General features: G+C 32.9%; 2 protein-coding genes across 2 annotated transcripts in view; both read left to right on the forward strand.

Annotated features, from left to right (window-relative positions):
* The first annotated feature begins 980 nt into the window (after nt 1-980).
* Nucleotides 981-15,849, forward strand: part of LOC124954255 (putative ferric-chelate reductase 1 homolog) — a 14,971-nt gene continuing 102 nt past the window's right edge. Inside the window, exons 1-12 of the mRNA XM_047506883.1 lie at nt 981-1,567; nt 10,000-10,322; nt 10,483-10,574; nt 10,937-11,099; nt 12,606-12,803; nt 12,987-13,085; nt 13,353-13,509; nt 13,621-13,847; nt 14,260-14,500; nt 14,711-14,823; nt 15,279-15,392; nt 15,542-15,849. The exon at nt 15,542-15,849 is cut by the window's right edge and continues 102 nt beyond it. Coding sequence (XP_047362839.1) covers nt 1,558-1,567; nt 10,000-10,322; nt 10,483-10,574; nt 10,937-11,099; nt 12,606-12,803; nt 12,987-13,085; nt 13,353-13,509; nt 13,621-13,847; nt 14,260-14,500; nt 14,711-14,823; nt 15,279-15,392; nt 15,542-15,682 — 1,878 coding nt within the window. The 5' untranslated portion in view covers nt 981-1,557 and the 3' untranslated portion in view covers nt 15,683-15,849. The remainder of the gene's footprint in view (nt 1,568-9,999; nt 10,323-10,482; nt 10,575-10,936; nt 11,100-12,605; nt 12,804-12,986; nt 13,086-13,352; nt 13,510-13,620; nt 13,848-14,259; nt 14,501-14,710; nt 14,824-15,278; nt 15,393-15,541) is intronic.
* The window catches only part of LOC124954254 (pikachurin), a 46,809-nt gene continuing 46,692 nt past the window's right edge, over nt 15,733-15,849 (forward strand). Inside the window, exon 1 of the mRNA XM_047506879.1 lies at nt 15,733-15,849. This exon is cut by the window's right edge and continues 15 nt beyond it. The gene's annotated coding sequence lies outside the window, so the exon portion shown is untranslated.

Raw genomic sequence — 15,849 nt, forward strand, 5'->3', positions numbered from 1 at the left:
TAGAATCGCGAACTAACGATAGAATAATTTTTCGATAAATTCTAATTTCTTTCTTTAGATCTTCGAAACGATGCCTTCTATCGATTAACAACAATCTTGTGTTGTACTATTTTTTACTTCATTTCTTTTGTTTTAGATCGATATATGTATATGCATATAAATACCCGATAGATGTATATATATATATATATATACATATATATACATATACATGTATATACATATTGAATTAGAATGGAACGTAAAAAGACTTTGAGAGGAACTCTCTTGTTCTCTCATCGTCAACGTTGTCAAAGCCTACGGATCGATGGATCAATAAGAATAAAACGGCAGGAGTTAGCAGCAGGTGGTGCCAGTTGCTCGTGACTACGGTCCTGATCCAGTCCAGGCAGCCGGGAGGCCTTTCAACTCGATTCGTGTATCCCCTGTACACAGTATCCGACAAGGTGTGGTTCTAGACGCGTCGAACGGTGCTCATATTTTCTCTTTCTGTCTCTCTCTTTCTCTCCCCCTCTCTTTCTTTATTTTTTTTTTTAATCCTCCATATACTTCTTTCCAAATCGTTGACCGTGCGAGAGAGATTACGTAAGGAAGAGTTTTCTCGCTTGCGAGATTCTCCGCTTTCATTCTGTCTCACTCGCTCTCCTTTTTCTCTTTCTCTCTTTCTTTCTTTCTCTCTATCTCTATCTCATAATCCTCGCATATATCAGTGTCTCTCTTTCTCTCTCTTTCTCTCTCTCTCTCTCTCTCTCTCTCCCTCTCTCTCTCTCTCTCTCTTTAACGTATTCAAGAAACTTTTCGTACACGCGCGCTTGCAACTTGAGGACATCTACCTACGTAGTACCAACTCTCGACGATATTTCGATTCTCGAAATATCGAAATAAAACGAGTTGGAAATATCATAAGGAAAAGATAGAGAGAAGGAAAAATATATACGTGTATGCATATATATATATATATATGTATTATTATATATATATGTGTGTGTGTATATAGATAGAAATTTTGTCAGAAGAAGGAAGAAATAAGGTGGAGAAGGAGGAAAAGAAGGAGGAAAAAAAGAGAAAGAGAATAACGGCGTACTCTCGGTCATTATTATTATGTTCGCCATCTTGTCGAATCTCGTCGGCGCGAAAAATCACTTCGTATATCGTTGATATTAATTTTGAAATAATTTACATCGTGATTTTTTTTTCTTCGATCAATAAAGGGTACCTGCTTTTTTGGAGAGGATAAAACGATTATTGGTTGGAGAGAAATATCTACGTGTTTTAGTTCGAAGGAAGAGAGATAAAATCAAAAAGTGTGACAAGTTTGAACGAAAGGGGTTAAGGATAAAAAGGACGCCGGTTAGGTGGATTTTCGTGTCGCTGCGAAGGGATTTTACCGATTGGACAGACGCACGCTCTCACAACATTTCTCTTTCTTTCTTTCTCTCACTCTCTCTCTCTCTCTCTCTCTCTCTCTCTCTGTCTCTCCTTCTCTCTTTACTTTCACACGCGATCTAGAATTCGAATCACTGTGGAAGAAAAGGAACAGCTGCGATCGTCGGAATCATGAAGTTTCGTAAGTATTATTTTCTATTTTTTTTCGGGGATCAAAGATTTGTCAAAGGAAATTTGTTTATCTTATCAAAGAAAAATGGAAGGAAACAACAAAAAGGATGATTAAAAACACGTGAGAAGTAAGTGCGTTTGAACGTTTCATGACTCAGCTGTATGTATATATATATATATATATATATATTTTTTTTTTTTTTTTTCTATTCTGTTCGATTGCGAGAGAAAGGTATGTTTATCGTATGCGGTGAAAGACGTTCTTTCTCCTTCCCCCCTCCTTCTTTGCGAAAAGATTTGTTCGAACGTCGTGCTATCTATCTCTTTCTCTCTCTCTCTCTCTCTCTCTCTTTCACACAAGAGTCATATTACAACGCATCGAGAAGTGGTATTTGAGTTTATTCGAGCGTGATCGAGCGTGATCGTTGAAAAATAATATCTTTTGAAACGTTTCCACGACATCTTTTCTTTTTTATCGTCTTCTTTTCTTCTCTTTTCTTTTCGTTTGCTTTTCACTTCTTTTTTTCTTCTTTGAAATTTGAAGTACGTACTTATTTACGATATACGTTATACGTGCACCATGAAAAGTATATAATATTCCGTTAATATAACATTTCTCTTTCAAGGAGCAAGTTAATTTTAATTCGATATTTTACCGATCGTCGAGATTGGTATTATTCTTATAAGGTACGTTTTGTAATTTCTTGCGGATCGATACCTAACCTCGAAGCGCGTTCGATTTAAATTTTCTCTCTCTCTCTCTCTCTCTCTCTCCCTCTCTATCTCTCTGTTGCTCTCTTTCGTTCGAAGCTACGACTCGTAAACGCATGCCTAACGGTATTCATGGCATACCGAGTTCAATTTCCACGAATCTTGCGACTCAAAGAGTTAATCCTTTTTATGGCTATGTTACGTTCCTCCTAATATAATTATTGCCATACTTGTATTGTTAGAAAGTATAGCTATTCTATTTTACGGTTCGATAAATTCAACATTATTATTATTATTATTATTATTATTATTATTATTATTATTATTATTATTATTATTATTATTATTATTATTTTACGGAGAAAAGACAAGAAAAACATTTTATCGTAATGGGAAAGATCGAGATATGTAAAAGGTCATTTTTTATATCGATTGGTCGATTTTACAGGTTAAATAGAGAGTATATCTGATCATGTGACACGCTAGAATTACGATTCGAATGATATTAAAAATCTTTTGAATAATATCTATTTACGAGTATTTATTATTTATTTATTTATTTACTTTTAATTATAATTTCGAATGATTTCTGAAAATATCAATTTATGAAAAAAGTGATTAGTCTCGTAGTACATTATTCGTAGGAATGAACAGTGAAATCCGACAAATTCTAAAATTCTGATATAAATAATACGCGGTGAGAGTTTAAAAACGTTTTATCTTCGATTTACGTAGATACGATTTATATATATTCATATAAAAAGAATATTTGATCGGATTCGAGATTACCTTCCGGCTAAATGATTAAATGCTGCTTTCACAGAACGAATGGCCGAGTAGAACACGGAGTGTTTCATTGAAAGTATAACATTGCGTTGATATATAAATCGATGTAAAACTACCGATGGACTTTAATGTGATTTAATTGAAAGAGGATGGAAATAAATATAAAAAGAAGAAAAAATACATTAATATGTACATGCACTTAATTATGCACGTTCCTTTTCTTTTTTTATTTTATGCAAAACGAATCAATCAATAATAGAATATGTAAATTATTATATATAATAATTTCGTATTACAATTTATCGCTATTGCGATAAAAAGAAAAAGAAAGAAAGAAAGAAAGCAAAGAAAATCTTTTCTTCAACCGATTCAAAATTGAGACTTGAGAACACATGATTAAAGTCGTTCGCCATCTAGCAGGTGCTCGTTTCAAAAATTCATGGCTCCCTTCCCCCCCCCCCCTCCTCATTCCCAGATCTCGATGTGGTCGCGTTTGACGTTTGAAATCGACTTAAAATCTTTTCGTTTTCACGCCTCAAATACGGACGAATATTCTCGCATAAGTAGTTGTGCCATCCTACCTGTATTAGATAATTACGTCGTAAAATCTTTTTGATAATTGCTTACATTTCGAAGAAAAAAATAATAAAAGAAAAGTAAGAAAAATCGATCATAGGAAAAAGAAAACTATATAATTATATATTATTAATCATAAGTATTAATGACAAAATAGAAATGTTATTGTATAAATAATACGTAATTTATTAATTGATATTAAAAGAATAGATATTTAATGAGAAATTAAAGAAAAAAAAAATAGAATAAGAAAAGGATTAGAAATTTATAACAACAATAATAATAATAATAATAATATTGATAATATTTACAAGTTAATATTTGAATTATATTTCGAATGATAAGCGATAATAAAATTTACGTTTAAGCGCATTCTCGCATTCACTTATAAAATAGAACAAGGATGGATAATAGAGCGTATGCGTTCGTGCAACTAGCGTCAAAGACAGATACTATGGAAAAGAAAAATCGAAGTTGAGCGTGGAATTTCTAGGACATCGTAGTCGCGTCACCACGACGACATATTCCCTAAACATCGCGCTTTAGAAGATCGTATCGTGCGAGCGACGTGTCTCCGATGGGAACCAACTTCTTTCGAATGATTTGCGTTAAGTTTGACAGCGTCCTATCGATCCCAAAGAATATATCTATATGTATATATGAAGAAGAAGAAGAAGAAGAAGAAGAAGTAGAGTATAAATATCACTTCGAGTCAGTCGAATTTTTAGCTTTCGAGAGAAAAGTGGATCAAATTTTTGCTTCCGCAGTAAAATAAATAAATGAATAATAAATAAATATGCAAGCAAATAAGTAATTTCAATAGCAATGACTATATAATATTTATGAATTTGTTTTTGAACATAACTCATTGAAAAATGTACGTTCGATATAAGTAGAGATATAATAACATTTCATTTTTTCATCTTTTTCTCGAACTTTAATAACTTTTAAATCGATCAAATGAATCATTGTAATCAATATTGTACTAATAAAACGGAACGAACAATGTTGAAATCAGTGAAATTTCGAATAACCACGATGACCAATAGGGAGATTTTTGGGTTAGTCGTCACATGGAGAGTCCATTAATCACAATGAATTATCGCGAATTAGAGTATTCGTTCTTAATGGAGAAAAACGACTGACAGAGTTACAGAGTTACAGAGTTAGAGAGAGAGTTGAGGGAGAAAGAGAGAGGGAAATTCGAAGAGTAACAGAAGGCAGAGACAAGTCACGAAGCCTTGTACTCGTTCGGTCGAACAATAGAATGAATAATCATATACGAGAGAGAATCATTCTTAGATTAAATAACTTAGTCTTAAGAACCTAGATTTTTTCTCGTTTCCTTTCGAAGATGCATTTATCCGATGATAATTAGATTTATTCTCTCTTTCTCTCACACACCTGTATAATATACAATTAATATTTTTTCTTTTTTTTCCTTTCTTTAATAACCTGCATATATATATATATATATATACACACACACACAAACACATGCAACTTAATAACGAAGAATATATGACTGTCCAATGATAATTAGATCTCTTTCTCTCACTTACACACATACACACACACATGTGTATAATATAACCATTTATTTTAGTTGCAACATATATATATATATATATATATATATATATATATATATATAAATCTGTAGGAAAAAATAGAAAATGATGAAGGAAGCAAACAATTTTTTCTCATCGTTGTAAACGTTGCGTAAATGAGTAATAGACTATTTATCTATCGAACAAATCGGAATACGATAAACCGAATACGATGTTTATGCGTCGAATTCATTATCTATTTTTTTCTTATTTGAAAATAATTTAAATATTTTTTCTCACTGATACACACATACACCTACGCACAAAGAACAATGTTATTTTTCTCTTTCATTCCTTTCTCTGTCTCTCTCATTCATTAGCTTGCCCTTTAAAATCTCTCTCACTTATTTTCTCTCGTACCTTCTCCGTCTCTCTCATGTTTACAAACTCATTCTATTTATCCATCCATTTCTTACACGCTCATTCATCCTTTCTCTTTCTCACATTGATCCATTCATTCTTTTCTCTTTCTCTCTCGCTCTTCGTCGTTAATATCGTAACAAACACGAGATGACGTGTAAAGAACGAAAAAGGCAATGAAAGCAAGAAGGAAAGAAAGATCTATCAGCACCTATCCTTTTCCACATACACATACACACACATACACACACATACACGTACGCACATCCACCTACCCACACATCCACACATGCTCATTCACGTTTCTTTTTTAATCCTATATCTCCTTTTCGCTCGCTCTCACGAGTGAATTTTCGATTGTCCTCTTAGAAAAGGAAAAGGATATGGTCGCACCTGTCTTCTATATTCTATCGATGGAATAAATCCAACTTGTCCTGACGTTGTTCCTATCTACCTACCTATCTATCTAGTACTTATGTATCATATATATATGTGTGTGTGTGTGTGTGTGTGTGTGTGTGTGTGTACACGCGTGTGCGTGTGAGAGATCGCGTGAAAACGGATACAGATGCGAAAGTCCTGTCAAAGCGTTTGCAAGTTTTCCTAGCAGGTACATCGATCGGCACTCGTGCTCAACACGTAATTCCTATCCTCGTTTTAACTCTCCTCTCCCACCTTCCCTCTTTACCACCCTCTCCTACCTCCTCTTTCCTCTTCTTCCGCTCTAACACTCACCACTCTACACTATGTTCATCCCTCGTGTACCTTTGTCTCTCTATCTTTAATGCACGTTTCGTCATACATCGCAAATCACTTTCATGTAACGAATGCAAATTCCTGATTAAGATTTTATATGTACATACATATATACATACATATATATATATATATATATATATATATATATAAAATGTATATTACACTATCTCTCTCTCTCTCTCTCTCTCTCTCTCTCTCTCTCTCTCAATCATTTTTTTATTTTTTTTTCTGAACGAGTTATATTCGATGTCCTTCCACGCAATTAACCTTTTACTACAGGCGACTCGTTTTGCAGAATCCATCGAATTTTCCTATGCACGGAAGAGAGATGAGCTCACGGTTCACTAGAAATTCTCGACATTTTTCTATATATATTTCCTCGAGCTTGATCGTAACGATGTGATTGTTAAAGAAACTATGCTACTACCGATTCATTTCCTTCCTTTTTTTTTTTTTCTTTTTATGACGTTCATTGTTGATAGGAGTCGGAATGATAGGAAAGGATAGTCGAAGAGAGGGATAGTCGAAGGAGAAGAAAGTGTAAATTGTTTATGTATTTATTATTTTTAGTATATTCCGTTTCATAATAATAATAACAATAATGATAATAATAACAATAATAATAATAATAATAATAATAATAATAATAATAATAATAATAATAATAATAATAATAATAATAATAATAATAGTAATAATGATTAAAACATTTGTTATATAATATTATTGTGTAATAATTAGAGTATTTTTTAAAGAGAAAAATAGAAACAATTTGTGAAATACGTCATTTTTATGGGAAGGATAATTGAATTGAAATAAATGAAGGTAATTAAATTTTCGTTAGATCGAAACGTAATTAGTAGGAGAAATTTTATCGGTGTTTTATTTTTTTTTCCTTTTTATATTTTTTTTTTTTTTGTTCTTTTACTCGTCTCTTTTTTTTTTCGTTCGTGAACTTTCAGGGGAAAATTGTCTCCAACTCTGCACGTTAAAGGAGGAAAAGAGAATGAGATAGAAAAGAAGAGAGAGAGAGAGAGAGAGAGAGAGAGAGAGAGGAAGAGAGAGAGAAAGGAGAGAGAAAAACGCGTGATTAGGAAAAATCGTTCGGCACAATAGGGCCAAGCAAATAAAAAAGAAGAAACTTGGGAAAGGCGCGAGAAGTTAACTCGAAAGTCGTACAGAACGAATCGACCCTGACTAATCGAGAGTCTAATTGACCTTGCTAACTCGAATGTCCGGTGTTTGACGCATCCATGGAATCGCTGCGAAAGATGAGAAAACTTTTTCCAGGATCTCGTGCATCTTTTCACTATAGATATTTTCGCCGTATTAAAGAGAGAAAAAGAGAAAGAGAGAGAGAGAGAAAAAGTGGAAAAACGTTGGTAACGAGAAAACGACGACGTTAATGAATCTCACGTGGCATTAATTATCCTTCCAGTGAAACGAATTTCTCACATAGTAACCTTATTGAGAAGGAGGTCTTTCGCTCATGATTAAAAAGTAAAATAGATTTCAAATTTTTATTTATTTATTTTAATCTCTCATGTTTCTTTTATTTATTTTTTTTTTCTATCTTTTTTATTTTTCTTCTTTTTTTCTTCTATTTTTATAAAAAGAATTTCTATCTCCGGGTTACGAGAAAAATCATGTATTCCGTTTGTGATTTCATTTGCAATTCAATCGTGTAATACATGGAAGAATTATTTGATCCTTTATCAAGGGGAATAACAGTATATTATAAAAATAATTCTATATACATACTTTGCACAGAGGAATATCGTGTATTCATTGTAATGCAATTTTATAATCCAATCAAGTTAACGAAAGGAATTAGTTTTATTTTATTTTTACTTTTACTTTTACCTTTCTTTTTTAGGATAACTGTATGTAGATAATAAAAATAATCGTATATACTTTATACGTAACCTAATAGAAAATTGATTGAATAATGTAATTTAATATTCAATAATTGGAACGAAGAAATGAATTTCTTTCTTTCTTTCTTTCTTTCTTGTTTTTTTATTTTTTTTATTATTTTTTTATTATTTTTTTTTTTTTTTTTTTATTAAGAAGAATTCTGTAGATATTATAAAAAAAGAAAATTAATTTTATATTGCATAAAGAAATTAAACCGTTCCAATAAAAAAAGAAATCAATCATTATAAACGACGATAGATCATTTTCTAAGGGAGAAAAGAAGGATACATCGATTATTTCACTTCTCTGTTTCATCGAAGATTTTTTTTTTACGAAATCTCATTACGTTAGCCAGCTCCTTCGGACGTAACACGTTTTCCTCTAAGTCCTTTTCCAAATTCTCTTCTGGTTCCTTTTTTTCTTTTTTTTTCTTTTTTTTTCTTTTTTTTTCTTTTTTTTCTTTTTTTTTTTTTTTTTTTGTTCAAACGAAAGGTAAAAGCTCGAATAGCCAGAGAAACGATTAACTTGCTAGCGGGCGTAATTTTGACGCCTCGTGAATAAAGTACCAGAAGACTCTTTTCTCTTTCTCTCTCTCTTTTTTCCAAAAAGTGCTTTTACCGTACTCTGATATATTTCTCTTTTATTTCTCTCTCTTTCTCTCTCTCTCTCTCTCTATTTTTCCTTTCTTTACATTTTTGTCTCTCTCTCTCTCTCTCTCTCTCTCTCTCTCTCTCTCTCTCTCTCTCTCTCTCTCTCTCTCTCTCTCTCTCTCTCTCTCTCTCTGTCTCTCTCTTTTTTTCTTTTTTCATCGTACGTGACACAGTAATTTCACGTTTTTCGCTGATATCGCTGACAATTGTCTTTACAACGACGAACTGAAATTGCTGTACATGTTCTGTCTCTTTCTCTTCCTGTCTAAATATATATATATTTCTCTTTTTCTCTCTTTATCTATTTATCTATCTTTCTTTTTGCCTCTCTCAATCTGTCTCAGTCTGTCTCTCCATTTCTGCCTGTCCATCTTTATTTTTCTGTTTTCTTGTACATACATACATACATACATACATGGATAGATAGATGCATACATATGTATGTTCCTTTGTGATGGAAGTTGAATGAGAGAGTTCTCTTTCGTCTTCTTTACGCTTCGAAGGCGCGACCGACGCACGAAAATGAAAGAATATCTGGGAACTTTCACCTACGCGCACAGCGGTGGGTTTGATTACACGGCCTACTGCCTTTTTTCCCCCCTTGGCGCTATGCACATTCTTAAATACGAGAGAGCGGTAGCTTTTAAAATTTCTCCTTGCACCACTAACCTCCCCCTTTTCCTCTCCTCTCCTTCACTGACTGACTGACACTTACGTAATTACAACGCCGTTTGATCCGCGCTACACCATTTTTTTAAAACGACCGTCTAAACTCATCTAAGTAAATGTGTGTGCGTGAAAAAACTCGGATGCTTACTCGTGTAAACGACATGTATGCGTTTGTTCCTGTGGGTTTAACTTTTTGCCTTTGGAATTTGAGAGGAGGACATAGGCAAAAGGAGGGTGAGAAAGAGAAAGAGAGAGAGAGAGAGAGAGAGAGAGAGAGAGAGAGAGAGAGAGAAGGGAAAAAAGAAAAATGAAAAGAAAATATCGTCTCCTTATCATTGAGATTCTACAATATCTATTTTTAATTTTTCTTTTCTTCTTTTTTTTTTTTTTTCTTTCTCTTCCAGACATCAGCTTGTCTCTGATACTTATAGTCATCATTTCTTTGGTGGAAAAGATTTGTGGTTATTCGAGCGGTGCACCGCCAAAGACTTGCATCGATTTGACACCGAGGCACAGCGGAGGAAGACTTCAGAGTTCGTATCCGCCATATCAAGTTCTACCGGCCGCGGGACAGGGAAGAGTTCGTTTGATACTCGGAAGTCCTCAGGGCCTTGCATATGAGGGTTTCTTGATCCTAGCCAAAGACGTTGAGAGTGGCGAATTGATCGGTGAGTTCAGCAACTTGCCAGAAATCGCCAAGTTCGTCGAATGTACGCCCGGTGTTAAAGTACGTATTATATTAATTGATAAATAAATAGGAAACCTTGATTGATTTCATTTATTATATGAATATATATATATATTTTTCTTTTTTCTTTCTTTTTCTTTCTTTTTTTTTCTTTTTTTTTTTTTTTTTTAATTTTTTTTTTATATATACATATATATAGAACGCTGTAACACACACGAGCAAGGAAAAGAAACATAATCTTGAATTCGATTGGATTGCGCCGCCTCATTATGAGGGTACCATTATCTTCAAGTAGGTTTAAATAAATTGAATTAAGATGATTCATTATAAAAGTCTTGAATCTATGTGATAAAAATCAATGAATACTTGAAACGATATGTTATAATAATAATATTTGTTTAGTTTTTGATATTGGATAATTTTTTATAAATAGTTTTTATTGTTATCGTTTATGATGATGTTTACCGCAGATGAGTCATTCTTGTTACGTTTTCGACATTTGATATTCAAGAGAGATATACTTGAAAGGAATGTGTTCAACGTCATCGGTAAACAACATCATCGGTAGCAAAATCAATCAATATTCAACGATTTCGGGATTTTCCATCTTCTGCTCAGCCGATTAATGTCGATTAAATTGGTTTCTGCGATAGTTCTACCTTCGCTCAGGATTATGCCACGTATTGGGTTGGCGTTGAGTCACCGAAGGTTACCGTTTTGAAACGATCCATCGACGTTTTGACTTCGTCGACATCCTCGACAACCTTGAGAACAACTACACCGCCATATTATTATCCAAAGAACAATGAAGAAACGGTAAGATTTCTTTTATAAATCACTTATGTTCGATCAAAATTAATTTCATTTTATATCGTACGATTTGTCGAATAAATTTGGTACAGATGAGGACCTCTTAATATTCTATTAGACAATATTAATTTTAATATTTTATTATCATATACGTTTATAGGTTTCTATTAAATGTTTAATTTTTTACTTATTAATACTTTATTAGAACTTCTATACTATATATATATATATGTTTAAATTGGAGAACTTGGAAATAACGATAACGTATTAAATATTAATATAAGTAGTAAAAAGTAATAATTACACATTTTTTCAATGCAAGTGGTTAGTTAAATCGTTTGCAAAGAAGTGTCTTGGGACAAAAATGTCGTTCTCTCCGACATTTTGCATTTTTATACTTTCCAGTGATAGTCCCGGAGCGTAAGAAGACGAGAAATATATAATGAGAAGGACGAATTAAAATTGCACGGCCGAGTGAGAGATAGAGATAGATAGATAGAGAGATAGATAAAGAGAGAGAGAGAGAGAGAGAGAGAGAGAGAGAGAAAGAATGCAAGTATCAACAAAATCCTGGATTTATCGTTATATCTATATACTTTTATTTTGACACTTTGCATTGCATCTTAAAAGAGAAAGAGATAAAAACTAATTGGACTTGTGATGACTTATGTCGATGTTTTCTAGTCGTTATTATTATATCTTAGTCTTTACATCCCATCGTATTTACCTTCTGTTAAACTATTTCATTTACCCTTCCTTTCCATCCTCTCCCATTTTACTTTGTACTTGTACGAGATAGAGGATTAAACGAAGTAGAAGTAGAGAACAGTTTGTTCTCTCCTGCATATATAGCAAAGTTTGCCGATTGTCGTCTCCTTGGCTTTATCCAACGTCTAATCCGTTCATGCGATGCATTCTCTTCAATCAGCTCCAATCCTAACTAAAGTCTACAATTAACTGAAACGTTGAGAGAAAATCATTTGTCAAAGATGATGATGCCGATGACGATAATGACGATGATGATAAATGAAATGAAATGAAATGCTATTTATGTTGCCTTTATTATGCTTGCTGTAGGATATACAAATGTTAGCCCAATTAAAGAATGTAGCCTCTTCAAGGACGTTTAGTTCTTTTTCTTTTTTTTTTTTTTTTAAATTAAAGTTATTTTCAATGAAAAGAAAAAGAAAGAAATAGAAATGAAAATCTGGTAAATAATTATTCACCGATAGAATTTTTCAGAAATAATAATAATAATAATAATAATAATAATAATAATAATAATAATAATGTATAATTTACTGATAATATTGTATCAGATAAAAACTGAACGAGTCTTTTTCTCACTTGTAAAAAGTTGTCCCTGAAGAGATTACTCATATTTTGCATCTGTCCATTTTTAATTAATTTGGAATGACATTAAGAAATATTAGAAAATACTCTGTCCCTCTTTCTCTTTACATTCATTTTTTTTCGAGCGTGGTAGTGGACTCATTGATGAATATCTTACAGATTACTAATCAAGACGACCCCTTTTATGAGGGATGCAGCGAGACAAAGAATTGCTTTGGATTGCCTTTTGGCTGTCTACAGACAAAGAACTGTAAAATTGCTGTCTCCGTATTAGTCCGTGGAGACCGATATCTCTTCGAGATGCAAGGACGAGAAGGAAAATACGTTGCCGTTGGACTCTCGGAAAATAATAAAATGGTAATTGAAATTGATTGTAAAAGAAAAAAAGAAAAAAAGAAAATATATTTTCCTATTTCGTTACTAATTAATTCATCTAGGTGAATTTTTTATTCTTTTTTTCCTCTCTTTCTTTCTTTTTTCCCTCCATATTACTTTTTTCTAATAATTGTAAATGCGTTCTTTCGTATATCATACATATAGGGTGACGACAGTGTGGTGGAATGTACAATAGAGGGAAGTGATATCAAATTACACACGTCATGGAATACTCCTAACAAGCGTAACGAGCGGCAGAGCTTGGTAATTATTTTAGCATAATTAATAATCTTCATTAAATGTTGTTTAATTAATATCAGAATCAATAATAGGTGTTAAGCCTTGCTAAAAATCTTTCAACAGCATACACACACACGCGCGCGCGCACACACACACACACACACACATATATTCAACTTTATTTATTTATTTATTTATTTATTTATTTATTTATTTATTTATTTATTTATATATTCATTCATTCATTCATTCATTCGTTTATTTTATTTATTACGATCTAATCTCTTACAGCAACAAGGTACCGTTCAACTTGAATCAGCTTCGCTCAATGATGACCTAATAACATGTAAATTCTGGAGAGACAAGATAACTGTAATACAAGATCATAAATTCGATCTTGTCAATAAGCCATACTATCTTTTGTTAGTTCATGGTAGCGAGGTGAAAGGTATTAAAGTTTACGTTTAATCACTTGAATCTGACCTGACAAAATATTAACGTGTCATATTCTTCGCGTTACTCGTTATATATCCCATTCTTCACTTGTTGTGTGTTTTAGACAACGGCGTAGGATATCACGACCTACTTTATGATTCTACGGGCGAAGCAAAATTGTTATCCGACGTTGGCTCATTCACTGCATCGAATAACATGTTGATTCATATTCACGGTTCCTTAATGATAGTAGCATGGATGGGTACTACTTCGATCGCTATACTTTTAGCAAGATATTACAAACAAACTTGGGTTCATTCCAGAATGTGTGGAAAGGATCATTGGTTTGCCGTAAGTTTTCATCGAGAATATCTTATTTTAATATCAAAACTATCTGACTTTTTTTTTTATCATATTATTAAAATATATTATCTAAAATAACTATTAAAATAATCAATCATCATTACTGTAAGTTTATTTAAAGAATCTTTTATTAAAGTCGCAACTATCGAATAATCATTTTTTAATTTTACAATGAATTATAAGCGAAATATACATTTATCGCTTAACATTAAAATTTAATAATTATCAATCGTATCAATAGATTTGATAGTTTTCTTAGTTTTAAATAAATTCCAATAAGACTTTGAAGATTACATAGAATAATAGACGATAAACGACGTCTCTATTCTTTTATTTACTTTACTTTAATTTTCTTTTCTTTTCTTTTCTTTTCTTTTCTTTTCTTTTCTTTTCTTTCAAGTGGCACACCTTCTTGAATAGCATTACCTGCATTCTGACGTTGATTGCTATCGTCGTTATATTCGTTGAGCTCGGTACGTGGAGCACCGAAACTTTCCATGCCTCTCTTGGATTGGCCACGACGATTTTATGTTTCATACAACCATTCATAGCGGCTATGAGGCCCGAACCAGGTGCACCTAGGCGCCAACTTTTCAATTGGACCCACTGGTTCATCGGGAATGCGGCACAGATTTGCGCGAGTAAGTTTTGAATTTAAATCGCCCAGCTTTACGTTGCCAGACGGTAACTAGTTGCCCCCTTATCACCACCCTCCCCCTCCCCCTCCCCCCCTCCCACCTCCCACCTCCCCGCACTCCACTTCTCAATCCTCCACTCTACCTTATTCCTTTACATCACATTTTTCTATAATAAATGGCTGATCGGCACAATCGTGAAATTACTTTTCGCAGTCGTCGCTCTATTTTTCGCTGTACGATTGAACAAGGCCAAACTTCCGGAATGGGTCGATTGGATTTTGGTTGCTTACGTCATATTTCACGTTTTAACGCACGTGATACTCACCGTAAGTAAAAATAATTATATCGCGATTTCTCAGTTTTTCATCAGACTTTGACATTTTATTCTCGAATTTTTTTCTTTCCCCTTTTACTCCTTTTCTTCTTTTTATTATTTTTTTTCTTTTTTTTTTTTTTTTTGTTTTAATTTTTTTTTTCTCTCTCGAAGATACGGAAATACTTATTGTCGTACTTTTCACGTTGTAATTCACTCTTGTCGTTCGAGTTACGCAAATAATTAACGAACGAATAATTTAATTTGTCTATATAAATTATAAATGAAATTTATTCGGCGATAAGTCGATCACTTCTCCGTGGTTGTTAATAAAGGTTTTCAAGGAGTAATAATGAAGCGTGGAGTTTCTTTAAAGTTGATACTTTTTATTTTGTTTTTGTTTTTGTTTTTCTCTTCGTTCTTTGTCACGTTTATATTTTCAATGAATAATTCTGATTATTCTTGTAGTTCCTTGGTTATGCACCAGAGAGAGAGTCCTCTCAGAGAGGAGATTCTTTCCCCATGAAAGACATGAATCCTCGTGGACAGATGACGAACTCGGATACGAGAATGGAAGCTCCCGTAAGTTCATTAGTAACGATAAGATTCTACTAATATATTCGAGAGAGAGAGAGAGAGAGAGAGAGAGAGAGAGAGAGAGAGAGAGAGAGAGAGAGAGAGAAAGAAAGAAATAATTTATCTTAACAGCTGTTATTCTCTTTCTGTTTTAGCGAGCTGGCCTGAGAAAACTTATTCTTGGCATTTACGTCGTCGTAATCATCGTTTTCCTTGCAATTTTAATTACCGTCGTCGTCTTGGCACCGATCGAGGAAACATGGTCGTCTATTAAAAATACCATTTCGAGTTATTGACGTTGATTCAGAATAAAAAAAAAAAAAAAAAAAAAAAAAAAAAAAAAGACAAAAAAAAACAAAAAAAAAAAGACAAAAAAAAAAAAAAAACGAAGAAAAAAGACATCATCGAATTCAGAAGTTCCCAAAGATAATTTATTGCATCTGTCCCATTGTGAGGCATATTC

This window comes from Vespa velutina, chromosome 15 (genome assembly GCF_912470025.1).
Source record: "Vespa velutina chromosome 15, iVesVel2.1, whole genome shotgun sequence".
NCBI classification, from domain to species: Eukaryota; Metazoa; Arthropoda; class Insecta; order Hymenoptera; family Vespidae; genus Vespa; species Vespa velutina.